This window comes from Ciona robusta, chromosome 3 (genome assembly GCF_009617815.1).
Source record: "Ciona robusta chromosome 3, ASM961781v2".
Classification (NCBI taxonomy): Eukaryota; Metazoa; Chordata; class Ascidiacea; order Phlebobranchia; family Cionidae; genus Ciona; species Ciona robusta.
In genome coordinates this window covers 695,998-717,044 of record NC_143237.1, presented here as the reverse complement: position 1 = coordinate 717,044, position 21,047 = coordinate 695,998, and the positions used below count along the sequence as shown (strand labels likewise).

Genomic DNA, 21,047 nt, shown 5'->3' with positions numbered 1-21,047 from the left:
AATAAAACTTTATTATTATTGATATAACACGTGTGTTTAAACATTTTGGCTATAAACATGATACAGTAGGGTGGGGGAAGATGGGACACCCTTTCTTTCTGTTTTCTCGTCCCATTTGGTAGTAACAAGGAACATTCAATGAATTATAAAACCGTATCCTCACGACTCCCATAGACCGTTGTTAATTATTTAAAACACGATCAGGATATTTCGATATTATTTGCTAAATGTGTCCCACTTTACCCCACCCTACTATATATAACATGAATTTCTATCCATATACGGTAGCGAACATTGAACTAATTGTAGAGAAAGAAATTAGCAGGAAAACGATATTAAAATAATTAATACAACGCTTTGCCCCAAGTCTTGTAGTTTAACAATGTTTCTCCTTTAAAACCGGCGTTACATCATATTTTTAACTTCAGCGTGATTGGCCAATGTTATGTTGTGTACATATTATGCCCCAGCTTTTGACCTAAAGAGTGTAAGGTTCCATATACGGATTCGAGTTCGCTGGTTAAAAATTAATTGAGGCAACCGCTGATGTTGCAATATTTGTTCACGTAACACGTCACCGTGGCAGAGGCGCATATAAGCTGAGGTCGGAGTCGTCGAGGGTTTAGTGTATTTGAGACGTTGTAGCGAACAGATATAGAAAGGACAAATAGGCAGAAGTTTTTTAGTGATAACTTTTTAGTGGGCACGTTTTTTTCCACGAGTTTTTAGTTAGTGATTTATTTCGGCGAGGTTTTAGTTAGTGATTTATTTCGGCCAGGGTTTAGTTAGTGATTTTTTTATAGCAGCACTTGTGTGTTTACTTTAGGTTAGCATTGTTGCAGTCGGCGCCGTGGCAGAGTAGTTAGCGCGCTTCCAACCTGGAGGGTACGGGTTCAAGGCTCGACGTGGTACCATTGTGGACGTATTTGTGTCCTTGGGCAAAACACTCGCCGGCAATTGCTATAACCCAGTAGTCACTTATGCGTGACTAATTTGTCAGCCGTAGTGTACAATAAAAAATCAAGGTGTGAGCCATCGTGTCAAATATTCAATCTGGTTTATTATACGCACTGCCACAGTCTATATAGGGAGTCGAACCTGATATAGAAACATGAATGGGAAGAGTAACGTCGTTGGGACACGGTTTGGTCCAGTTGGCGACGAAACCGATTCAGTAAAAGTAGAAATCGTTTCTAACGGAAAGTAAGTTAAACTTGGTTTATTTTGAAGTCAAAGCAAGTCATATATTAGGGTGGGGAAAGACGGGACACCTTTAGAGCATAATATTTAAAGATCCTGACAGTATTTTAAATAATTAACAACGGTCTATGGGAGTCGGGGGGATACGGTTTTATATTTCTGTGAATGTTCCCCATCGTACTTTACCTTGCTGTTGGTTTAGTGGTTTCGGGAACTTTCCCTGTTGGTACTTTCCCTTCTTCCCTGAAGTTTATGAATGAATGTAACGTGTTTATTCCAAAGTAAATACTATTTATACAGATATCTATGTGCTTTGGATTATTCTAGTGAAAGAAAGACGTTATAACATGTGTATTCTGTTTTATACTTTTCATGCCTGCTTACCAGTTACCACGTATGTAACTTTGTGGGTAATTTTTTTTTTCACAGTAGCCATAAAGAAGACGATAAAGCAAAAGTCAAAGAAAAAGAAGACGAAAAAAAAGAAGACGAAAAAAAAGAGCCGGACCCATCAATTAATTATTATAAGATCGTAAGTTGACATTTAGCTGCGCCTAAGTTAACCTACAGTAATGCAAACTTTGGCACCAGGTCAGGGACAGACACCAATGTTTATGATAACAGCATCTTGCTGCCAATCCACATGTTCCCTTTCTCTGCTGTAAAACATGTTTTATTTTAAGCGTGTTTTAACGGCTGACGTTTTGTCGCTATACCCTGTATTCTAGTTTAAAAAATCGCGTAATTTAAAAAATCATTATTCTTATTAATAAAGCAACAAACTAAACAAAATTAATTCATTCCACCAATCTTTTCATTCCAGTTCCGATATGCTGACAATCTCGATTACCTTCTCATATTTATCGGCACAATATCTGCAGCTGTACATGGAGCGTCCCTGCCCGTCATGTTCATCTTTTTTGGTGACATGACGAACACATTTGTTGACTTTGGTTCGTTCCAAGCATGTAACTTCACACTTGATTTATGCAAAGAACTTGGAGTTGTTCCTAATAATACTAATCAAAGGTAAGTAGTGATGTTATATTACATTGTGCCTGGTAGCAACATCAACAGTTTTTTTTTAAATATACTTGGGCAAGACACTCAAGTATATTTGCTCCGATCCAGTGGTCACTAATGGGTTATCTACAGTTACACGAAGATCACATAGGTCTCATCTTAATCATCCCTTTACAGTGACATAGCCTTATTTTCTTCCAATTAAATGTAAATATGTTTTTAACTCTGGTGTTAAGCGTGGTTCGTGGGTATATCTTGTCTTTTTATTTAAAATATTTTCAAATCTTTGCTACCAGAGTCAAAGAGACGAATACAGTTTTTATTATTATCTATATTTTATTTCAATCATAGTTACGATTAATGGGAACACTAACTCTTTAGCCGACAAAACCCACAAAGTTGCATACGTGGTAACTTGTAAGTGGACACGCGGTGTATAAAACAGAACACCAGTGTTATAACGACTGTCGTTTCCCCAAAATAATAAATTAATTGAATAAAATACAAAATGTTCAAGACAAATTTTTTTAGTTTAAACTGTTTAACATAATTATCTTTACATTTCAGCGATTTTGTGCAAATTCTAGCGGACGCACAAGACATTCAAGGGCAAATGGCACAGTTCTCGCTCTACTACACGTACCTGGCTATTGGGATCATTGTGTTTGCCAGCTTACAGGTTTGTATCATACAGTACAACATTATATTCACCCAACAAAGTTACATACGTGGTAACTCATAAGCAGGCACGAGGTGTATGAAACAGAACACCCGTGTTATAACGATTGTCGTTGCCCCGCTATGCGAGGATGAACGAAGTTACATAAGCACATACATTATAAATTCTTTATAGAACCACTAGTAAACAGTAGGACATAATTTTATGGTAGCACATAGGTAAAAATCAACAACATTGTTAAAACCAATATAGCAGCATAAAAGTATGGTATTGTTTATATTATTTATAGATTACTGTAATTTGTCAAAACTAAGTAAAAAAGTTTCAAATAATGTTACGCAAACAGACAACTTTAAAAGAGTAATATAATAAATGAACTTATTTATGCTCGCGTGGCAGGGTAATGACAGTCATTATAACACGGGTGTTCTGTTTCATACACCTCGTGCCTGCTTACAAGTTACCAACTTTGTAACTTTGTGGGTGATTATTTTTTGTAGATTTTTTAATTTTTTTATGTATGGCTGATAATTTGGACAACCAATTAGTGACCACTGGGTTGGATCAATTGCTATTAACCAGTATACCGTAGTGACGGATAATTGCAAACATACATCTACATGTAATATATAAATATATCGGTGTTACATTAGACACTTCTCCTGGTTACAGGTTGCATGCTGGATGATGCAAGCAGTTAGACAAGTCAGGAAGATCAGGATTCTCTTCTTTAAAAGCATCCTACGACAAGATATCTCGTTTTTTGATCTCAATTCTGCTGGGGAATTAAACACAAGATTGGCAGAGTAAGTTTGGAAGTAAAAAAACCATTACCCGCAAATTTAAATACGTAGTAACTCGAAGTGGGCACGAGGTGTATGAAACAGAACACCTGTGTTATAACTTATAACAACTGTTGTTGCCCCGCCATGAGGGATAAAAAAATAAGTTACATTTTTTTTGGGGGGGGGGATTTGTTGATAGCCTTTTATCTTTTATTCCTAGTCTGAATGTTCCATTTACTTTTGTTTCATTTGGCACAAATTAGTTTAAAGGTTTCTTTATTTTTAAGTGAACCGTTTAGAATTATTGTATAATTTTTATATTAAATGTAAACAACATTAATATGTGTGTTTGCAATGAATATTTGTAGTTAATGATAACAGGCCTTATGGCAGACGAAACAATCGGTATTATAGAATTTATTTAACCCAATGGTTATTAAGCTATATATTACATTAAACCTTGTAGCAACAACAACATTTTTTTTAAATGTTTGTAATACCCAATAATAGTCAACTTATGCACTGCCTCCATTTTACATTTTTTCCTATATATATATTTAAATTTAATCGGTGCATTAAGTTTATCCATTACAAAGGTGTCTCGATTTTATTAAAAGAAACCGAAATTAGTTGCATTGAAAGCATATATTGTAGTAAAGGATCACAGAGTAGCATAGTTTTACTTTTTTGTGGGTTATGTATTTCGCAGCGCTTGATTCTGACTGTTATTTAGTTACGAGAATCGTCCAACTTCATGAACACTAAATCAGGGCCAGATTCATGGAATTCATTCGAGTTAAGTTAAGATAATATATTGTTTAATTTTAATCATCCTTTACAGTGATATATCTAAGATCCAAGACGGAATAAGCGACAAGGTGTCAATCTCGATACAGATGTTGTGTCGTGCCATTGCTGGCTTGATCGTTGGGTTTGTTTACGGTTGGAAACTTGCGCTCGTTATCCTGGCTGTCAGTCCTCTGCTTATCATGTCTGCTGGCGTTATGTTCAGGGTATGTAGGTGTTTGGTGTCTTTTTGTCGGGTGGGGAAAGATGGGACACATTTAACACGTAATATCCAAATACTGTGACCGTGTTTTAAACAATTAACAACTGTCTATGGAAGTCGTGACGATACAGTTTATTATTCTTTGAAAGTTCTTGTTTACTGCCAAATGGGTTGAAAAAATACAATAAAAAAGATCCTGTCTTCCCCCTCCTACTCTGTATGCCTGACAGCAACAGTATAGGATTTATACTCTACACAAATATCTATACTATAGCTATTTGTTAATGTTGTTGGAATTAAATCTGTTTTCTTGATACTAATAGCGAAAGAAATTAAGTAAAAGTGGGAAATCACAAAAAAAATTAAATGTGAAAATTTGTAAGCTGGCATGAGGTGCACGAAACAGAACACTTGCATTATAACAACTGTTGTTGCCCTCTTGACTATAAATAAGTGACATCTATTTATTTATTTAATCATACAAAACAAACAATGAGCAAACATTCAAGTTTTTATTTAAAAAGATTCCTAACTTTATATTTTGTTATTATGTTCAACTGTTCATTTTTTTGTTTAACTGTTCATTTTTTATGTTCAATTTTGTATTATTTAAAATAGATTGCTACAGCATTCACAAAGAAAGAGTTGGACGCTTATGCTAAAGCTGGGGCAGTGGCTGAGGAAGTCTTATCTTCAATTAGAACTGTTGTTGCATTTGATGGACAAGATAAAGAATGTAAAAGGTAGAGTTTTCTGTCATTTTCGTTGGTATTTTATAACAAAAATTGTTTATTAAATGGTTTTTGCTTTATGTGCTTTTTTATTATCCTTTTTACATAAAAATCTGTTTAATTGAATGAGCGTAGCTTCTAATTAACCTTCCATGATGAGCAACGACAGTTGTTATAACACAGGTGTTTTGTTTTGTACACCACGTAATCTCTTATGAGTTAACACATGGTTGACCACTAAATTGAAGCAATCGCCAATAAGTGTTTTGCCCAAAGACACATGTACCCACAATGGTAGTCATTGTTCTGTTTCTTTCACCTGATGCTCACTTACAAGTTACCACGTATGTTACTTTGTTTCACCCAACATAGATATGAAGAGAATCTAGTCCACGCAAGAAAGGTTGGGATACAGAAAGGAATAACTTCGGGTGCTGGGCTCGGAACCGTGTTCTTCATCATGTTTTCCACGTACGGACTTGCGTTCTGGTACGGTAGTAGTCTTGTGTTTGCGGGTGAACCGGGGTTTGATGTCGGTACCATGCTAACAACCTTCTTTGGCGTGCTTATCGGGGCATTTTCACTCGGAGGGGTAAGTTGACTAAATAATTTTTTTTGTCTAGTTCTTTAAATGTTTGTGTAAAATAAATTCAAATTAATTGACCAAATGATCGCCAAACAAATGGTCAGGATAAACATTTAAAAAAAAAATATAGAAACCAGTTTGCCAATTGGCTACGAAGCATATCAGAACTACACAATAAACAGTAACCCACGTGAATTCAGCGGTTAAAAGTAATCGTAGACAAACTAAACACATACACTAACTTAACTACAGTACAACTGGCACCAGATTAGGGTTAGGTTCATGGAATTTATTACAAGATCTTAGTATTAACCAAAGTCTTCCTAACACAGTAGCATTGCAGTTAAGGCTCTGGGTCCAGATTAACCATGGGTTTTGATTTGGTCTGTTAGGTTTTCCGTAGCATCAGTCACATTCATTCATTGTTTATGAATTTTGTTTTTTCCTTAGGCTGGGAGCAACATGGAGTATTTTGCTGCTGCGAAAGCTGCGGCTTACAAAGTATTTGAGATAATCGACCGGGTTCCTTTGATTGACAGCATGTCAGACGAAGGTCATAAACCCGACCGGGTCAAAGGTCAAATAGAGTTCAAGAATGTTGACTTCACCTACCCTTCCCGTACAGATGTGCAGGTGCGGCAAAAATACGACGCAAAAAATAGCCTGTAAATTTATGAGCAGTTTTTTTTCTTCTTTTTTTTTAAACTTCAATGTTAATAACCCACAACTGTTAGTTTGTTGCTAATCCCATCTTTACAGTGGTGTACTACTTTGAAAATCGGCCAAATCTGGCTTAAATCAAGGACCAATGGTGTGCCACGCTGCAGAACCCCACGCACATAAATACAGTATATTAAACGAAAAAATAAAAAGTTCAAATTTTTGTTTTTGTTCCTTCAGATTCTCCACGGTGTTTCATTTGTTGCTGAGAGTGGGAAGTCGGTGGCTCTTTGTGGCCAAAGTGGGTGTGGTAAGAGCACGTGTGTTCAACTTATTCAACGATTCTATGACCCCCAGGTAAACTATACAACCATTCTTATAGTGTGTATAGTATTATTCTAAAACGTACTTTAAATCCATAAAAATTAAATGAATAATTGTAAATCATATATACCTTATTACAGTGTTGTCTCATTTCTTACACTACCTGACTACTTACAAGTTACCACTTATATATCTTTGTGGGTGATTGGTTTAAAGTATAGCTGTTTGGAAAACTCATTAAGTGACCACTGGGTTGAAGCAGTTGCCGTTAACTGTCTTGACACATACCACAATGGTAGCAGCGTCGAGCCTTGAACCCCTATTCTTCGGGCTTAAGGCAGGCATATACTAACCACTATGCTAGGCTGTAACTTGGTAACCTACTGTCTTAAAGTATGGTCAATTTAAAAACCCATTAGTGACAACTGCATTGAAGCAATTGCAGTTAAGTGTCTTGCCCAAGGACACATACCACAGTAGAAGTAGCGTCACGCCTCTAACTGTGTTCTTCGGTAGCGGCCAGCTCTAACCACTGTAACCTGGTTTCTTTTGGTTTGTAACAAACATTGCAACTCCTATGTCACAACGATGGCTTAATATTCTTCACAATATTTGATTTGTTGAACTTTATCACAAAGATTCTCATAGCTTTATTACAGCCTAAACTGTCATCCTTGATTGCTATGTTTGTATAACTTGTTTGAGAAGTCGTTGTCCTTATAACTTCACTGCAAACATTGAGTTATTTTTCACTGTGGTTGGCAATGTTTAACTAGCACTGTTGGTGGACTGTGGTAGTGTTCCATATATAATATGTATAGCTTAAAATATGGAATGCATAATATTAACGCATAGATACATTGTATGCACTTGTATATATAATATATTAGGGTAATGGGTCAATTATGGCCTAAATCCTAGGACCCATGGCGTGCCACGCCGCGGGACCTCACCCACATAGAAAAATATATAATATATAGGTTATACATAATATATAATACGCACATACAACATATAGTATATAACACATATTAGCATATTATACAACACATGTATAACAATGGAACTTCTGCTTATATAACCCAATCATAAGTGCAAAAAAAGGGGTTTTAAACCGAAAAATTAGGAATTGGGATATTTGTATCATATATATATATATGAGCTGTTATGTTTGTAGTAAAAGTGGAAAAAAATGGCACATTAAAAGATTGTTTTAAAATAGTTTTAAATATTCTTTAAGTGGTGTCATTGGATCAATAATTATTGTTTGTTGAATTATAGCAGGGCGACGTTCGTTTATTACATTTAGTATCAAGTTGTGTAAATATGCTTGGATGACGCTGCAATTGCTAAATTAAACACCGGCATTAGGCTTTAGCTTTTACCTTTATTTAGGCATGTATCTGTGTCTTTATGCACACATTTACGAATCCATTGTGAAAGTTTAATAGCCAAGCTCTTTTATTTCTTGTATTCTTAACATTGGCCCTAGTGAGGCATGTCATGGGACCTGGGGTTTAGGCCAGAGTTGACCCATTACCCCAACATTGTATATGCACATTCTATTCTATATGGGTGAGGTCCTACAGTGACACACCATCGGTCTTGAGATTTAGGGCATAGTTGCCCCATTACCCCAAAGTATTCTCGAATATTGTTTTTAATCGTGCCATTATTTCCACAGAACGGGATAATCGAGTTGGACGGCGTCGACATCCGAACATTAAACGTACGTTGGTTGCGCGAACACATCGGTGTCGTGTCACAAGAACCCATATTATTCGACACAACAATCGCGGAAAATATTCGCTACGGACGCGATGATGTCACTGATGATGAAATAAAGGAAGCTACGAAACAATCCAACGCTTATGACTTCATCATGAAGATGCCATATGTAAATATTTGCTTCCATAATTAATACTAGCTGGGTGTGTTGGGTACTGTTATGTCAATTTGTTTTCATAAGTAGATTATGAATGGATGGATGTAACTTGTTGATTCTAATGTGGCAGGGCAATAACATTCGTTATAACACAGATGTCCTGTTTTATGCATCTCGTGCCCGCTTATGAATTACCACGTATGTAACTTGTTTGTCCTTGCATGGTGGGGCAATAACAGTCGTTATAACACGGGTGTTCTGTTTCATACACCTCATGCCAGCTTATGAATTACCACGTGTCCACGTATGTAACTTGTTTGTCCTTGCATGGTGGGGCAGTGGCAGTCGTTATAACACGGGTGTTCTGTTTCATGCATCTCGTGCCAGCTTATGAATTACCACGTATGTAACTGTTTGTCCTTGCATGGTGGGGCAGTGGCAGTCGTTATAACAAGGGTGTTCTGTTTCATACACCTCATGCCAGCTTATGAATTACCACGTGTCCACGTATGTAACTTGTTTGTCCTTGCATGGTGGGGCAGTGGCAGTCGTTATAACAAGGGTGTTCTGTTTCATGCATCTCGTGCCAGCTTATAAGTAGCACGTATTTAACTTTGTGGTTGATTTTTCTTGTACCAAACATGTTATTATTGTAACTTCTTTGGCGGGACAACGACATTGTAACACAAATGTTCTGATTTAAACACCTGGTGAGGCATAACCACAAAACAAATAATGAACTTATATAAATGGTAATGGATACAGATATTTGATATGGTAGCAGCATCAAGATTCGAACCCTGAACCTCTAGGTTCCTTCTGCTCCAGATAAAGTTGTTACAGTAATTGATGTTGTTGTATTTGCCAGAAATTTGATACAATGGTTGGAGAAGGAGGGGCGCAGATGAGTGGAGGACAGAAACAAAGGATTGCCATCGCTCGTGCCATTGTACGTGACCCTAAGATTATGTTGCTTGATGAAGCTACTTCAGCTTTAGACACCGAAAGTGAAGCTGTGGTGCAAGCTGCTCTTGAAAAAGCTGCACAAGGTGAGAATGTGAAGTAGAACAGATTTCTGAGATGTCAGATTTTGTAAATAATAACTATATATTCCTCACGTATATTCCTCACGCATTAAAACACTTTCTTAACTTTAACAACATACGACAACACTAAGCTCCATAGAATACTGGTTCTTATGCAATCATCCTTGTTTATGACTTACAAATACTTTTGGTGGCGTGGCACAGTGGTTAGCGGACCTGCCCCAAGTCCTGAGGTTCAAGGCTACAGTAAAAATTAAAACTAAACCCAAAAATAGTCACTCACAAAGTAACATAAGCAGTAACTCTTAAAGGGACACGAGGTGTATGAAACAAAACACCTGTGTTATAACGACTGTCGCTGCCCCACCATGCGAGGATGAATAAGTTACATACGTGGTAACTAGTAAGCGGGCACGCGATGTATAAAACGGAACACCCATGTTATAACGACTGCCGTTGCCCCGCCATGCAAGGATAAAAAAGTTATATCTTGATCCTGAGTTACATTATTTGCTCCTAGTCATATCTTTGTCTAATTAGTAACTTTCCCCCTCAGGGCGCACGACACTCCTGATTGCTCACCGACTTTCAACGATCAGAAACTCCGATAAAATCATTGGATTCCACGAAGGGAGGGCTTTGGAACAAGGGAGTCATGACCAACTCCTCAAAGTGGAAAACGGAATTTATCAAAACTTGGTTAACATGCAGTCTTATAGTGCTGAAAGAGATGAAGCAGAAGGTGAAAAATATGGATATTTCTACTTTTCTAACTGCATAATGGGGTTTGAATATTGGAATGAACAAAACTTATTTGATCCTGACAATTGGGACAACACATAACTGACCACTGGGTTACAGCAATTGCCGTTAAGTGTCTTGCCCAACACACACACATGTTGACAAAAAATAAACACTATTTTATAAGTTGCATTTGTTAGAACTTCTAAATTGGGATGAGGAGTATTCATCAAATATAATAATACAGTTCATAACATGTGCAGAAAAATAGTAATAAAATTGTAATTTGTTAAAATTGTGTTTGCTTTTTAGGTTCTACAAGCCAGGCAACAAGAAAAGGTAAGATTAAATTTATTTATTATTATATTTTAGGTTATTAGCTTTAATGTAATTATTAGCTTTAATGTTTTCACCCTTTGATTACATTTTCTACATAGCTACCATATACCATGAGATATTTACTGAATCTCCATTCAGCCCTCTGGTCTCTAATGGGATGCCAAATTGTCGTACAGAAGGACAATAGCCCACAAAGATACATACGTGGTAACTCGTAAGCGAGCACGAAGTGTGTGAAACAGAACACCTGTGTTATAGCGACGGTCGTTGCCCCACCATGTGAGGATAAATAAGTTACATTTATTGTTTAAAAGTTAGTTATCACCAGGTAAACTAATCCCTACCTTTTCAGTGAGTGAAATAGAGACCACAAAGCCTGCATTAAAAAGACTTGTTAGTGTTACGAGCGTCAGGTCCCGCACAACAAGTGCTGGGGAGACACCAAAAGAGGAAGAGGAAGAGGAAGAAGAAGAAGAGATTCCCAACGTTCCATTTTCCCGTGTGATCGCGCTTAACAGGCCGGAGTTGTTCTATATCGTTCGTGAGTTTTTATATTCCTTATTATAACTTTGTCCGGCGATGGCGTCGAGTCTGTCTTTGGAATTGTTCTTTCAATGTTCAGTTTTCTCAGCTGTATATTTTTATGTAGAAAATTTTCTGTACCTTTTATATGGGAATTGTTTTACATATTTATCATTGTTTTTGTGTAAAATTATTTGTAGAAATCTTAATTTAAAAACCTTTATTTAGGTAAGAGCGATTTTATATTTTATTTTGATTTAAGTTTTTGTTTATTCTTCTTACTTCTAACTTTACCTGTGCCGTGGCTCAGTGGTAAGCAACACGTAATTCTAGACTAGAAGTTATGAGTTGGAGGCTCACGTGTCTATGCGCAAAATACTATTCATATTGTTTAGTAATAATTAAAAATGTCGAGTTATGAAAAAAATTTAGGTTTATTTATTAAGTTTTAAATTAAGTTTTAGGTAAATCATTTATTCAAAGTTATAAATATAAATCAGGCAAGGATTAATAAGTTACATTCATGCATTCGCTGTAACATGTTTGAAATTCCGTTTTGTTTTAACTTGGCTTTTTTCAAATGAATTCTTTCTTCACAGTTGGTTGCATTGCCGCTGCAGTGAACGGAGGAATCCAACCTTGTTTTGCGATTTTGTTCTCGGAGATTATTGGAGTGTTTGGTTTATCAGATCGGCAGGAACAAGAAAGTCTGATCACTCTTTATTCTCTTCTGTTCGTGGCCATCGGAGTGGCAGCGTTAGTTGCAAACATTCTGCAGGTACCTTGTATAAACTTGGGGGACTGTGTACTATTGTCTGATGTGCAGAAAGTATTGAAACTTTTAATTGAAAGTCCAATGATAGCTTTTGGAGTAAAGAAACAATTACCTACAAAGTTACATGCATGGTTGCTTATAAGCGGGCACAATATGTATGAAACAGACCACCCATGTTATAACGACTGTTGTTTTTCAGCCACACAAGGGTTACATTTACAGCATAAGCTACAGCCCTATCAGAAATTACGCTATATAGGTTTTATGTTATGCAAGTAATTTATTCACAATAGTAAGTTAGTCAATGTGTTAACTGAATGCAGGCGTCTTCATTCGGCAAATCAGGTGAAGAATTAACATCTCGTTTACGATCGATGGGATTTCGCGCCATGATGAGACAAGACATTGCGTTCTTTGATGATCACTTCAACAGCACTGGCGCTTTAACCACCAGGCTTGCTACAGATGCTTCTAAGGTACAAGGGTGTACGGGTGTAAGGGCAGGAACTGCAATTCAAAGTATCTTTGCGTTGGGTAAGTTGAAAACTAGCACTATAGATTTCAAATTGATATAGAGTAATATAAAAATTTAAATTTCGACATCAACAGCCGTGCTTTTTAACTGACACTCGTTCTAACACTTTTTATCCATAACATATTTTGACAACTGTCGTTTTGCTGTTGATTCCCTTCTCTAAGTTGATTTCATATTTGAACTTAACGTAACATACCATTTTTTATTTTATTTTTGGAATACAGTACAAAGGTTGGATTAAGGAAAACAGTCAAGAACACAAGTAGAAAGTTGTTCCCGTGTAATTAAATTGAATATTTTTCAGGTGTTGCGCTTGGCATAGCATTTGCATATGGTTGGCAACTTACTCTGCTAACCTTGGCATTTGTTCCATTCATGATAATTGCTGGTCTGTTGACCATGAGGATTTTAACTGGACAGGTGAGAGACAACATTTTAATATAACATACCTGAGTATAAATATTAAGGATCTGGTGCTACGAAAATGTAACAGAAAAATTCCAGTCCAACCAATTGTAAAATAAAAGATATATATTCCGCCTAAATGGCATCGTCAGTCTTTATAAAAAAGCATAAAATAATACACAATGGTAATAATATTATAAATGGCTCTTTGTTTGTTGCTTGGAATATCTTGGGAAACAAGTCCAAGCAGCCAAAATAGTTTTAAACATTTTTTATCCTTTGCTACCGTAATCGAACAGACAAATTAAAGTGATCATTTTTATTGTGCTATCATGAGTATAAGCTTCTTCTGTTTAAAAACTATTACAATCACTTTGTTTGACCATTATTCTTGTTGTCCGCCACATAAAGATATATCTGTTGCAAATATTACTTGATTTATTGAAGTAGTATTTCATTTTATTCTAATATCTTTATTTGTCTCTTCGACTATAGTAGCCAAGATTTATAAATATTTTAAATGAAAATACGGTAACAGGGGCAAAAAAGCAGTAGTTAAAACACGCCTTCAGTAAAAAACATATTTACATTAAATTGGAAGAAAATAAGCGCAGTCGTTACACCCAGCAGACAAACAAGCCATTTATGTTTAAAGCTCGACACTGCTACCATTGTGGGCATATGTGTCCTTGGGCAAGACACTTAATGGCAATTGCTCCAACCCAGTGGTCACTGGTTGTCCAAATTACCAGCCATACATAAAATAATCACCCACAAAGTAACATACATGGTAACTCATAAGCTGGCACGAGGTGTTAAACCCGTGTTATATCGACTGTCGTTTTCCGGCCAAGCGAGGATAAAGTAAGTTACATACATACATACAAATATTATAATAGAAAGTATAGCTACATTAAGAATAGTTTGCAGTGCTAAAACATAAATATATAGAGAGAGAGAAATCGTTAAGCAATAAAAAAGAAATTGCAGCTTTATTAAAAATTAATTTTCATTCCTAAACATTCTTTTATCATAGTAATTATAGTTTATTATAGTTACATTCTTTTATTATAGTCTGGTCAAGAAGCAAAAGCTTATGAAGATGCAGGTACGATTGCTACTGAAGCAACCTTGAATATTAGGACGGTCGCTTCGCTTACTAGAGAAGAGAAGTTCTATCTGAAATATACCCTTGCGCTTATTAAACCTTACGAGTGAGTGGTGTGGTTTCCTTGTATTTAAGCATGAACATAGTAATGTGAGGTTTTGTCTGCCTTGTTAACACTGCATATAGTAGGGAAGATGGGACACCTTTAGCGCATAATATCTAAATACCCTGATCGTGTTTTAAACAATTAAAACAGTCTATGAGAGTAGTGAGGATACGGTTTTATAATTCTTTGAATGTTCTTCGTTTACTACCAAATGGGAGGAGAAAATAGAAGGAAAAGGTGTCTCAAGTTCCACCACTCCACTATAAATTTTGCAGATTAAGGTTTATCGTATTTGTATATTGATTTAGGTTTACGCTTAATACTGCGTGTATTACATATGTTTTGCAGATTGCTGTTAAGTTTAAGCCTATTCTATATGTGTAAGGTCCTTGTTTAAGGACATAGGATTTAGACCAGATTTCGCTCATTACCCTTAGTTTAAAACCAACTGTAATACATGCCATTAAAACATATTTAAATTTTTAGTTTATCTTCTTTAGTACAGTAGAAAAGATCATATATTTAAAAAAAAACTAACAGAAGGATATTAACAGAAAAATTAAAGCCGTTAAAACACAAACAGAAATTGGCGAATAAATTTTATTTATTTTTTAATAGAGAAATATAAACTTCTTCTAACCAGGCAATCCAAGAAGAAGGCTCTCTTCTATGGAATTTCATTCGGATTCTCCCAATGCATCGTGTTCTTTGCGTACGCTGCTACTTTTAGATTCGGAGCTTGGCTTGTGGACGAAGGACTGATGGAGTTTCAGAATGTTTATAAGTAAGATGGTGTTTTTAAAATGGAGTGACTCATAAAAGCGGGCACGCTGTGTATGAAATAGAACACATGTGTTATAATGACAAACGTTGCCTCTCCTTGCGAGGCTAAATAAATTACATACATGGTAACTTGTAAGTGGACACGAGGTGTATGAAACAGAACACATGTGTTATAACGTCTTTAAGTCATTCAAGATGCAATAAAACTGGTCTGTTTGATATTTTTCTGGAAAATATCGTATTGTTTGAATATAATGAACACAAACATAGAAAATAAAAAAAGAAAATTATTGTACTGAAACTTGTAGGAAAGTCTTCTGCCGTGGTTTAGTGATTAGGCAATTGTAACGGATACCGTTAAAATATATACTGTTGTCCCCGTAAAGTAACACCTTTCATTAAACCTATCTATCTTCCAGGTGTTTGATGGCTGTAATATTCGGAGCGTTCGCAGTCGGTCAAACAAGTTCGTTCGCACCAGACTTTGCTGCAGCGAGAATCGCAGCTAACCGGTTGTTCAAGCTGCTTGACAGAGTTCCTGAGATTGATAGTTACAGTAAAGAAGGAAGAGTTCCAGTGAGTGACAATGATCTATTGCTAAGTTAAATGCATAGGTGCAATAATACTGGGGTAACCAAATTTTGAAACTGAAGTGACACTGAAAATTTGATCATTCCAATTTTACAATAAAAAGATGAATAAAATCATACCAAATTTTGCACCTCAGTTTTACTATGAAAATAGGAATAAAATCCTAGTTTTCAGCAACTCAGTTTTACACCATAGAATAAGTTTGGGTGTATATACAAACAAGCAGAGTCAATAAGTTAAGCTGACGTGATAGCATCAGTTCCTCACCCTCGTAGAACAGAATATATCATAAAATACGTTCTCTTCAAGCATAATAACGAAAACAACAAATTTATAAACCAAGGGCATTAAATTGTCTCAGAAATAGAATGTTAAACTTATTCATATGTTGTAGAAAACCTTGGACGGCAATCTCGACTTCAAGTCCCTCAAGTTCCATTACCCGACCCGACCAGATGTGCAAGTTCTTAAAGGTTTGACAACCGCCATTAGAAAAGGTCAAACTGTGGCATTGGTTGGCCAAAGTGGGTGTGGAAAGTCAACTTGTATTCAACTACTTGAACGTTTCTATGACCCTGATGAAGGAACTGTGGTATGTAGGAATTGAATGTAACTTATTTATCCTCGCATGAAAGGCAACGACAGTCTTTATAACACGGGTGTTCTGTTTCATACACCTCGTGCCTGCTCACGAGTTACCTTTTTGCTGCTATGATGAATCTAATAATTCTTTGTCAATTACAGAGCATGGACGACGCAAACACAAAAGAACTTCAAATATCTTGGTTGCGATCACAAATGGGAATCGTGTCTCAAGAACCCGTTTTATTCGACCGTTCGATTGCTGACAATATACGTTATGGTGATAATTCTAGGGAGGCCTCGATGGAGGAAATTATCACGGCTGCAAAGAACGCAAACATTCATAACTTTATCGATGGCTTGCCTGATGTAAGTAAAGTTGTTTTGAATTTGGTCAAATACTTTCAACATTATGTTGACACTTTTGTAACATACCCAATGTGGTATAGCACAGTGGTTTGTGCGCCTGCCTTTAGCCCAGGCTTCAGTTCAGAGGATACAGGTTTGAAGCTTGGTGCTGCTACCATTGGACATTAACAGTCATTTCTTAAACATAAAAAATGAAAAAAAGATAATCTTCACAAAGTAATGCGGTAACTCGTAAGCGGGCACAAGGTGTATGAAACAGAACACCTGTGTTATAACGACTGTTGCCGAGCCATGTCAGGATAAAGTAAGTTACATACATTCAATCATGCAGCGGCCCTTTTATTATCCTACAAAAAAATTGGAAACTCACCATAAACTGAAAACTTGGTGAAAAAAGAAAATAATTTCTATTTTTCCGCTATTGAGTCATTTTTTTACAGAAATACGAAACAAATGTTGGGGGGAAAGGGACCCAGTTATCTGGAGGGCAGAAGCAGAGGGTTGCCATCGCTCGCGCTCTACTTAGGAATCCTAAAGTTCTTCTTCTTGATGAAGCAACGTCTGCTCTCGACGCTGAGAGCGAAAAGGTGGGATTGTTTTGGAACAAGGTTTTAATCTTTCGGGAGAAGTTTTTTAGATAAATGTTTGTATTATTGAGTGTAACTTATTGCTGAGAGAGCTTTTAGATAAATGAGTAAAACGGTGGGAGTATTTTGGAAATGTTATTATTATTTCGGAAAAATGTTATCGAAAAACCGTTCATTCACTGTTTGGATCATTAAATGTAACTTATTTCTGACAGTTCTGGGCTAAATCCCAGATATAAACAAGTTATATTTATTTATATAATTCTGTACAAGACTACATGCATTGATTATTGATTGGACTTAAATGTGTTTGCAAGTTACTAAATCCTGCTAAAATTTGTTTGATTTATCAATCTAACTCAGTCCGGAAAATCAATTAGGAATAAATCTAAGAGACAAATAAAAGCTATCAATAACAGCTATTATTATTACCATTGTGAATAGTTTACAATTGTATTTACATACAAGGATAAAAAAGTTACATTCACTCATTTATTTATTCATTTCTTTATTTATAAAAGTTTGTACAATTGCATTTGTGATTACACAGATCGTCCAAGACGCCTTGGATGCGGCGAGAGCCGGCAGAACCTGCATTGTCATCGCCCATCGTTTGTCGACGGTTAAAAATGCTGACGTCATCGCTGTTATTGAGAATGGTTGTGTGGTTGAAAGTGGAACTCACAGCGAGCTATTGGCTCTCAATGGATCTTACTTCAGTCTTGTTAATGCTCAATTGCATTCAAGTGATCAATGAAAACGTAGATATGAGTGCTTAGATAACAATTGTTTATCTCTTCGAATACATTAGTGAAGATAAAATTATTTAAAACAATGAAGAGAAGAAATTTGTAGCAAAACAACAGTCGGTATAGGAATCTATACCCTGACAACTGTACTGAAGATAAAATATATGTAATTTTAAAGTCATAAATTGGAAACCAGCAACACATTTCCATTATAGCCCTTTAATCCTTAACTGTAAACCCTTTTACTTTGACAACTTAAATTACTCAGCTTTAAATATCCATTTGAAATATCTAGACACATATTTGCAGTTTGCTGGTAGTGGTTGAATAGCCTATATGTATCCACCACTTTATCTTATTTTGTTTGAGTGTTTGTTTTACTAATTTTAACTCAGACTTTGAACTCAATAACTAATAAAGATTGTTTTGGATTTCAATCACAGACAAATATTTGGTAGTAAAAAAAGAATATTTACATAATTATATAACCGGATCCTTATGACTCTAAAGAAGCGTTGTTAATTGTTAAAACACAGGCAAACATGGGATATTATGTGCTAACGGTGTCCCATCCTTCCCCACATTATTATCACGCACAACTCTTTTTTCACGGTAATCTATAATTTAATATTATGTTTCTTGTATTGTTGAATCAATGCAACTTGTTTACTTTCGTGTGGCGGGGCAACGACAGTCGTTATAACACGGGTGTTATGTTTCATACACCTCGTGCCCGCTTATGAGTTACCATGTATGTAACTTTGTGAACGATTGTTTCTTACAGGTTCATGTTTACCACATGTAACGTTCCTGGTGCTTTATGTTATGAATAAATCGCATTAGTGCCAGTAGGTTACCGAAATTGAAATGCAATTGCATGTTTTTTCGTTTAAACACCTAATTCCTCATCTTAGCTCTTCCGTGCTTTATGTGTTTGTATTAAAATTGTACTTGAAACATACGTCGTTTTGCCACCGTGTTTTTACCCGGCATACCATCAGTTTAACTTTATTGAATACAGGAACGAATGTCAAACTAATTAAGATAACGAACAGAAAAGTAACATGGTAACTCGTAAGCTGACATGAGGTGTATGAAACAGTACACCCGTGTTATAACGAATGTCGTTTTCCGGCCACGCGAGGATAAAGTAAGTTACATTACATTCCTTAAAATTAAATTAGCAGCAAAACGACAGTCGTTAAAACACGCTACGGTTAAAATTAGTTTTAGTGTAAAATAACAGCGTGGCTGCTAAATTTATAACACAGTATAAATTACTTTCCATTCAATTGTTTTTTATTGGAGCCAATGTTTGTGTAGTTTTGTGAGGTGGGGGAAGACGGGACACCTTTAGCACAGGATATTCAAATATCTAGTCGTGTTTTAAACAATTAACAACGGTCTATGAGAGTCGTGAGGATATGGTTTATTAAATTTGAATTTGCTTTGTTTACTACCAAATGGGACGAGAAAACAGAATGAAAAGGTGTACCATCTTCCCCCACCCTACTATATAACTATACTGAGTGTATTTACCCGTCATGCCGTATGTAGATTTTGCTCGAGTATATGTTCCTTGTAATCTTATGTAAACTTCAATAACCAATGTTGTTGCTTAAGCAGTATAAACCTACATGGATGAATGTCCTTGCTTTATCTTCGCGGGACAGATGTTCTGTTTCGTACACCTCGTGCCTGCTTACGAGTTGCCACGTATGTAACCATAGTACTCTAAACGTGTTTTAGAGTACTATGATGAAACTCTGTCGGTGAATTTTCCATAGGTGTATGACACAGAACAGCTGTGTTATAACGACTGTCATTGGCCTGCCATGCGAGTATAAACAATCTACATTCTTTCACTCTGTACAAAATTCGCTGAACAAAACAACTCGTGACCGGCAGTACAACGTGGCGATTCTGACGCGTCTTGTTTTCCACCCACGGCGACATGTGATTGCCGGCAATTCGTTTCACGTTTTGTAGAAGTTTGGCTGAGTGCCTAAACCTCAAGCATGGCTGTAATGCAATGATCTTATTGATTGTAAAAGTTTTTAAATTATTCATTAGTCTCTGATGTACGTTTTACAACGTTTAGTACGAATGAATAAATGAATGAATGCAACTTATTTATCCTCGCATGGCGGGGCAATGACAATCGTTATAACACGGATGTTCTGTTTCATACAGCACTTTATGCCTGCTTACGAGTTACCACATATGTAGCTTCGGGCTTCGTGGGCGATTGTTTTCATTTAAATTATTTATCAGCCTCGCTTTAGGTTAACTGACCGTTGCAGTCAGTTGCATCATACCCGTTTTGTGACGTCACAACTGCTGATCCGTGGGATTTTTGCGCGTTCTGTTTAAAAGAAGGGAAATGTGACGTTTGAATGAGCATTGTGAATGGCTGGGTGACCGTAGCGTCGTTGAAACATAACACCAAGCACGATTGCTTAGTCATTACCCAAGGCCCAGTAAGTTTAAAACTCAGGTGTATCAGCAAGGAACAGCATTTTGCAAGCCGGAAGATCTAGTTATGTTAAACTGTGGTGTATTTTATGAGGTAAGGATGTTATATGCGTATATATGTGTAGGCTGTTCCGGTGTATACGAACAATTAAGACAACTATGATAGCTCTAAAGAATGTATAAAGCTTATGCTCACATACTATGGCATGATTTTTATTCATCTCTTCGAATACAGCAGCGAAGATAAGACTAATTGAAACAACGAGAAAGGGGTATTAGCAGCAAAACAAAAGTCGTTAAAAGTTAACATCAAAAACGTTAGCAAGAGATGGATTTGTAGCTGAAAATAATTGTGTTGGTTTAAAAAGCAGATTATTTTGTTGGAAACCGAAATAAACTAGATAAAGTAGGGTTGGGGAAGACGGGACACCTTTAGCACATAATATCCGAAT

General features: G+C 36.2%; 1 protein-coding gene across 1 annotated transcript; it reads left to right on the top strand.

Moving 5' to 3' along the window:
- The first annotated feature begins 1,045 nt into the window (after positions 1-1,045).
- On the top strand, positions 1,046-19,084 carry LOC149737417 (ATP-dependent translocase ABCB1-like). Its single transcript, XM_089874188.1, has 25 exons — positions 1,046-1,203; positions 1,630-1,732; positions 2,024-2,229; positions 2,791-2,902; positions 3,575-3,708; positions 4,529-4,700; positions 5,315-5,439; positions 5,800-6,019; positions 6,464-6,646; positions 6,914-7,030; positions 8,682-8,894; positions 9,751-9,931; positions 10,485-10,670; positions 10,982-11,008; positions 11,361-11,549; positions 12,130-12,308; positions 12,629-12,839; positions 13,145-13,260; positions 14,320-14,459; positions 15,103-15,243; positions 15,662-15,818; positions 16,228-16,425; positions 16,578-16,784; positions 17,225-17,371; positions 17,922-19,084. Exons 1-25 carry the CDS (start codon positions 1,112-1,114, stop codon positions 18,126-18,128), a joined length of 3,963 nt encoding a protein of 1,320 aa, XP_089730314.1. The 5' UTR covers positions 1,046-1,111; the 3' UTR covers positions 18,129-19,084.
- Positions 19,085-21,047: the final 1,963 nt, after the last annotated feature.